This window comes from Acyrthosiphon pisum, chromosome A1 (assembly GCF_005508785.2).
Source record: "Acyrthosiphon pisum isolate AL4f chromosome A1, pea_aphid_22Mar2018_4r6ur, whole genome shotgun sequence".
NCBI classification, from domain to species: Eukaryota; Metazoa; Arthropoda; class Insecta; order Hemiptera; family Aphididae; genus Acyrthosiphon; species Acyrthosiphon pisum.
The window spans coordinates 87,700,690-87,708,618 of NC_042494.1; the positions used below are offsets into that span (position 1 = coordinate 87,700,690).

Consider the following 7,929-nt stretch of genomic DNA (forward strand, 5'->3'; position numbering starts at 1 on the left):
ATTTCGAGTTTTATGTAGTCGGGTAGTAAAAGGGAAGAGTTTTTGTGTTTAGGGGTAAATACGCTAGCTTTGATCGCGTGTTGTAGGTTTTTGGTTAGACTGTCAATTGCCGAATCAATTGACTGACTGTTGTTGGTCGGTCGTGCAGTTGAGTTGGGTAAGTTGGAGAGGATTGTTTTGTATTTTGTCCAGTTGATGAAACGGTTAGTAGTTGGTGGGGACGATGATACCGGAGTACATAAGGTATCCAGAAGAATGGGGTTGTGGTCAGAAGATAGCTCGTTGAGGTTGTTGATTTGAGTAGGGTAAGTTAATCTGACGAGAGCGATATCGATATATGTCGGGTCTGTATCGAGTGTTTGTAGGGAAGTGTGTGGGGGAAGAGGGAGCAGTAATGGTATAGTCTCATTGTTGAACGTGGTCAAAGAGAATACGGCCGGCAGCGTTAGTCGAGTGGCTAAACCACAAAGGGTGTTTGGCGTTGAAATCACCTGCCGAGATTTGCCATTCAGCACTTTTGGTCAACAAGTCTAAGTCGTGAGTTGTGAATGTGGCGCCGGGAGGTTTGTATACCGCCGATACAAGTACTTCGTGGCCACTTAGCTGGATAAGGACGGAAGAGGTTTGAATGAGTGTGTTAAAAGTTGTGGGTTGGTGAATGATGTGGCGGTGGATTAGAACAGCAGTGCCACCGTGAGCAGGAGACCCGCGGACGGGCGGCAGATCGTTCCTGTATGTACAGTAGTTAGGAATGTGATGTTTGCTAGAAGGGGATATACGGGTTTCGTTAAGTAAGATTATGTCAGTTTTAAGTAGGAGTGCGAGGGAACGTAGTTCGTTGAGTTTAGGCGAGAGTATGGACAGGAATGTTTTGATAGTTGTTTCTATCAGTGATTTCTAGTCTTGGTTGTTAGATAGTGCAGTCAATAGGTTGGTGAGCAGGTTCAGTATCAACGTCAAGTTAAGTTGAGGGACTGGGGAAGTTGAAGAATTGTGCGGTGGTTTCGAAGTTGCTGCGGTTTATGTCAGGGTAGAGTTTTGTAAAGGGTGCTGAGGTGGTGGTGGCGGTGGAGTGGTTGAGATTGGTTGTAGGGTTTGTTGTTTGACGGAGTTTTGTGTTGGTGTTGGAGATGTCTGCTGTTTCTGAGCCAAGAATTGAGGGCAGCCTCGGAAATTAGCCGTGTGAGGGCCACCGCAGTTGCAGCATGTCGGGGATTGTTCGGAAGTTTTGGGGTAGACGTTGGTATTTGGTTTCCAGCGCATTTAACACATCACGGCGGATGACCACAGTTACGGGAGCCATGGCCAAAGCGTTGACAAGAAAAGCACTGAGCGGGACCGGAGGGTTTAAGAGGTTCAACTGAGGTTTGTAGGTAAAATAAATTGGTTACAAGAAATATATCTTTAGCAGTCTGCGTGGGTTTCTCTGGGGTACCGAAGCGGTGTACGTATTTGACAGAGTAGCCCAGGGTTTTCAGCTCGTTTTTCAGTTCGTCGGTGGTTATGTCGTTTGGGATACCTTTCAGAACGACCTTAAGGGAGCGACCCGCAAGGTTACGCGATCACCGGAAGATTTCGCAGACAGGGAGTTTGATTGCAGTTTTGGGAGAGTGTAGATGACCGGCGCGACCATTCGCCAGGCAACGGAATTTAGTATGATAGGTGGAGGTCTGGAGATTAGTGTAGTTTTGGGAGGAATTTGGGCAGTTGGGGTGATAGTGGTTTTTGTAGTGGGTAACGTGTCAGTTGAGCTTTCGGAAGTTAGTGAAGATAATGAATGGTGGGATGAGATACTTGAGTCAAAGAATGAGTCTAGAGTTTCAGAGTTGGAAGTTTTGGGGGATGATGAGCGTTGTCGTGCAATTTTTTTTTTTGGTTGATAGGGGGGTTTCCCCCTTTACGTTTTTTACCCATAGTGAGTGGGTGGGCCTTTTGGGGAGGGGATGCTGTGGCTATGTGAGGGCGTGGCCCCACAACAGCTGTTTACGGAGGGACGTCACTTCCACGACGGCTTACTTGTGGGCGCTGATGCCCTGTTGAGAGCGGTGAAAACGGCTGTTGGTTTGATCGGTTCGGGTGTGAACCATGGGCGCTGTTGCCCTGTTGAAGCAGTGAAAACGGCTGTTTGTGACCAGTTCAGGTGTGAACCGTGGGCGCTGGTGCCCTGTTGGAGCGGTGAAAAACGGCTGTTGTAGTGACCGGTTCGGGTGTGAACCGTGGGCGCTGATGCCCTGTTGAGAGCGATGAAAACGGCTGTTTGAAGGAGCTGCTGCTGAACGCTGGCTGTAGAGTGTTGGTTGACAGTTGACGTCTTGACAGGTTGACTGTTGACTGAAATGTTGATGTTAATGATGATTGTGTGCCCGGAGTCGTCCGGTATATATACTGTCTTCTGTACCGAATAGTAAACTGTGCGCACCCGCCGTGTGCGGTTGTGTTTATGTTCGGTACGGAAAGTGATATTGTTCGCCCCGCTTTGGGGCTGTGTGTACGGGGTTGGGGTCATTGGTTCCGTGGCAGCTTCCCCTATGTTTATACTCAGGGATTATGTGTCTGGGACAACTCGGGGCCTTATAGACGTCTCCGTTTTATTATTCTATTATCTTAATATTTCTATATCATGCAGTGTACTAAATGTAATAATTCGTTGCCCGATGTTGACCACGTAAAATGCGCTAAATTTCAATGCAAATGGCATACCAATTATACGTCTCTATCTGGCTGTAGTGTTGACTCTCTTAAAAAAAGAGTTAACTCATGGCTTTGCACCACTTGTGACGCTACTAAACTTGGACTCATAAAACCCGCATTGTTATTTTCTTCTGTAACTGGCAGCACTTCTAAAATCGACGACATTCTTGCCGCAGTTAATGAAATTAAAATTTCACTTTCTAGACATGAACACTTATTTTGTAAGCTCAATAACAAAATTGGTTCCAGATTACGCAGAAAATCAACTAAACCTCGCCCGCTAAAAATTACGTTACAAGAAGCGTGATGCAACGTGATCAACTGCGAAACGTTTATGCTAAGCTTGAAGAATGGAAAGCAGCCGGCGAGTCTGACTTAGTTGTCAAATTCCTAAAAGGTATTCCAAATATTTCAAAAAACTAATAACCGGCCCTGTTCATGATCACCTAACTCTCTAGGTACTATCAAAATGTTCGCGGTATCGATTCAAAATTAAATGTTTTAATGCGCAATAATTGTTTATCCGAATACGACTTTATTGGTTTATCCGAAACTTGGCTATCGCCTAATGTCATTACGTCGGAATTAGGTTTTCATAACTATACTACTTATCGATATGACCGTAATTCAAATACAAGTAACTGTTCCGGAGGCGGCGGCGTTTTGTTATCTGTAAATAATAAACATTTCTCTCGCATGTTATATGTACCCGCTTGTTCTGTGGAATATTTATTTGTACTAATAAAAATAAATCTTACCTATATTCTGGTTGGCAATGTATATTTTCCACCTCGTTCTGATATCGCTAATTATAATATTCATTTTGACACCATAAGCCACTTACTATCTAGTTTACCATACGTAAAACATATTATTATGATCGGAGACTACAATCTGCCAAAGCTAAATTGGCTCCCTAGCTCTATAGGTCTCTACCCCAATCTATCGAACTTAAGTTTAACAGAATCGGAATTTTTATCAAAACTATCTTATTTAAACATTCATCAATATAATAATATTGTAAATAATAATAACGGAATTCTTGATTTAATTCTATCTGATCTAACGAAAGTTTCAGTTATTAAATCAAATTGTCCGCTTGTACCTTGTGATAGCTATCATCCAGCATTACTTGTCTCTTTTCCAATTACTGTTAATAAACCTATAGATTATAATTTGTGTACTTATAATTTCCATAACTGTAATTACTTTGATATTAATTTTACCTTGGCATCAATTAATTGGTGTAACTTATTTGAACATTTAAATATTAATGAAGCTGTAAATATTTTTTATTGTATTGTTTATGAAATTATTGATATATTTGTTCAAAAAATAATTAAACGCCAGTCAAAATACACGATTTGGTTTACAAAAAATTTAAAAGATTTAATATTTAAGAAAAAAATTGCTCATAAATTATATAAGAGTTCAGGTTTGGTGAGTGACTACATAAATTTTTCGTTACTTTGTGCCAAATGTAAATTCTATTCAAAAGTTGATTATCAACTCTACATCAATAATATACAAAGAAATTTAAAAATCTATCCTAATAAATTTTGGAAATTTATTAATAATAAACGTAAAGAAAATTTTTTGCCTAATAGCATGTATTTATACCAGTGGTTTTCAACCGGTGTGCCGCGATAAATCTATTAATACCTAGTTTTATAATTTTGTATTTACCAATGTTATTATCTATATTCGGTGAAAACCGATAAGTAACAAAACAGGCTAAATCATTAATACGTATAAATATATAATACTTCTTGCTCGCGCATCCAAATGAATTACTGCCGCCCAAAGTTCCCCCCCTCACTGCGAGCAACTGGCGGCTATATTTAATATTAGTATGCCCGTTTCGCCGCAGCTGTCTTGATCGTTAACGTCGCGTCGCAGAATATTGTATTGTATCTAGGTACAATACGATTACGCGTAATAAGTATTTCTTTTTGTTTTTAATGACTTATGTCTTACAAGGTATATTTTAAATAAAAATTATAATTTTTATAATGGATAAATTTATAATTCGTTCAACTGATAGCACTTTAGTGAGTGAACCACCAAAGAAAAAAACTAAATTAAATATCAGACGTCAATATCATGAAGATTATTTAAACATAGGATTTTCTTGGTCCGGTAACGTAGATGATCCTCGTCCATGGTGTCTAGTATGCGAAATCGTGGACAATTATCTGAAATTTGCTAATTTACCATGGGAAAAATGTATTGGAGTATGTACCAATGGCGCTCCCGCAATGACTGGCTCAGTAAAAGGCTTTACTTCTTTTGCCAAGAAAAAAAATGAAAATATAATTTTCACCCACTGTTTTCTACATAGAGAAGCCCTTATGAAAAAAACATTAGTAGGTGATTTAAGAGAAGTTTTGGATCAAGTTGTGAAAGTGATAAATTTTATTAAAAGTAGTTCACTTAAGTCAAGGTTGTTTGAAAAAATTTGTGACGGTATGGATTCAGATAACTCAAAATTACTTTTTCACAGTGCAATAAGATGGTTATCAAGAGGCCGAGTATTATCACGTTTTTATGATTTGAGTGAAGAAATAATTGTATTTTTAACAATTGAAGAATCGAAGTACGAGTTTCTTGGAGATCAAAAGTGGTGGACAAAAGTATCTTTTTTAACTGATATTTTTGAACATTTGAATAAATTAAATACAAGCATGCAAGGTCATAACGAAAATATCCTAACATCAACTGACAAAATGATGGCTTTTAATGAAAAATTAACTCTGTGGAAAACAAAAGTTGACCAAAAAAAATTGACAATGTTCCCACGAACTGCAGAGCGAGATGTTGGCTGGCCTCGTATCGTTAATAAGCGAATCTATCATGTTACTGAAAGACAAAATGATGAAATACTTTCCCAGCATAAATGTCGAAGACTATGACTGGGTGCGGAATCCATTCAGTGTATCAGTGAATGAGGTGATTGGTTTGACATTTGTCGAAGAAGATAATCTTATCTCACTGAAAAATGATCGAACATTAAAGTTAAAATTTAAAGAAATTACCGTTAACAAATTCTGGATCTATGCTCAAGCAGAATTTCCTGAAATATCTATAAAAGCAATAACAATTTTACTACCATTCTCCACATCGTATCTATGCGAACAAGGATTCTCAGCAGTCACAACAATAAAAAGTAAAAAAAGATAACGACTTCAATCCGTCGAGGAAGAACTGAGAGTGGCCTTGTCAACAGTTCGTCCTCGAATTAAACACTTGTGTACAACACGTCAAGCACAAATATCTCATTAATGTTAATCGATGTATTTTTATTTCCTTGTATTACAATATTATGATATAAAATAAATATTTCTGCTATCACATTTTTTCATTATATGCTTCACGTATTATAATTATATATTTATATAAATTGGTGTGCCGCGAAAATTTTGTAAGAGATGAAGTGTGCCACAATGTGAAAAAGGTTGAAAACCACTGATTTATACAATGAAACATTTGATACACCAAATGATATTGTTAATGCTTTCTCTAAATATTTTTCTAGCGTATATGAAATTAACAATGATTCTAATATAAACTATACACCGCAAAACCAATCAAAAGTTCTCCTTTCTCCTCTGCACTCATGTTCAATTGACCTACTAGACATTTTCGATTCACTTAACTCATTAAGTTCCAAAACTAGCTCTGGGCCCGATTTAATACCTAACATATTTTTCATAAAATGTACATATGTAATTTCTACGCCCTTATTATATCTATTCAACCTATCGCTATCTACTGATATTTTTCCCGACGCCTGGAAAATTAGTATTGTTCGCCCAATTCTAAAATCCTCATCAGACTTGTCTAATATTTCCAATTACCGACCAATATCATTAGCTTCTATTATACCTAAAGTTTTTGAATCTATTGTAAGCTCTAAAGTCATGCCTATTCTAGCAAATGTAATCGTAGATGACCAACATGGTTTCCGGTGTAATAAGAGTACAATTACCAACTTGCTTGTCTTTAAAAATTTTGTATCCGATGCCCTTTTAACCGGAGCTAGTGTTGACGTTATTTATACTGATTTTGCTAAATCATTTGATAAAGTTAACTACCAGATTTTATTTGAAAAATTAGAACAAATTGGTATTTGTTGATCTTTTCTAAACTGGCTAACTACTTTTATTAAAGATCTTGTTCAATTTGTTTCTTATAAATGTTATATGTCTACCCCAGTTCTTGTCACATCTGGAGTTCCGCAAGGTTCCCACTTAGCTCCAATATTATTCAGTATCTTTATTAATGATATTAAATTTCATAACTGCTCTAAGCTAATTTTGCGGATGATCTTAAAATTTATCGTAAAGTAAATTCACAGAAATATGCTGACTTACTTCAATCTGATTTAAATATCCTCTATAATTGGTGCTCCAATAATTATCTTACTCTTAATATTAAAAAATGTCAAATAATGACTTTCTCTAGAGCTAGATCTATTATTACCTATAACTATTTTATAACTATTTTATAGACAGTGAAACTCTTCTTCGTTCCACAGGTCCTATTAAGGACCTTGGCATATTATTCGATCCAAAACTAAAATTTGACTGCCATATTAACAAGATTATAAATAAATCGCATCAATTATTAAGTTTCATTTGTCGTAATTGTGCAGACTTTACTGATAAATTTGCACTAAAATCAATTTACTGTTCATTAGTGCAATCCACTTGTGAATACTGTTCAGTAATTTGGTTTCCCTATCAATCTGACAATAAGTCTAAATTGGAAAAAATACAGCAAAAATTCTTACGCTTCATCTCTATTAAATGCTCCATTCTTAGAGAACCACACACTTCATATAATCCTTTATTAACCATACTAAACCTTAAGACGTTGGAACAGCGACGTACAGTTCTTGACTTATGTTTTTTATATAAACTTTTGGTTGGTGATATAGACTGCCCGGATTTCTTAAGCCGTTTATCTTTTAATATCCCAACTCGTAATACACGATCAAAAAACTTGTTTCGTTTAAAACTACAGATTACCAACTATGCGAATAACACTCCCTGCAACAGACTTATGCAAACCGTAAATAACATGAAATAGAATTATTCAACTCACCAAACGTCCACTCATTTAAGTTGTTATGTAATTATCGCATGTTATAATATTATTATTTTTGTTGTTATAATTATTATTGTTACTATTAGATTCTGAACGAAGTGATGAATGTATTGATTTTACAATGATGTG

At 36.9% G+C, this 7,929-nt stretch overlaps 1 protein-coding gene across 1 annotated transcript; it reads left to right on the forward strand.

The window, feature by feature from the left end:
• The first annotated feature begins 4,703 nt into the window (after window positions 1–4,703).
• On the forward strand, window positions 4,704–5,603 carry LOC103309108 (SCAN domain-containing protein 3-like). Its single transcript, XM_008183730.1, has one exon. It carries the CDS (start codon window positions 4,704–4,706, stop codon window positions 5,601–5,603), a length of 900 nt encoding a protein of 299 aa, XP_008181952.1.
• The last annotated feature ends 2,326 nt before the right edge of the window (window positions 5,604–7,929 follow it).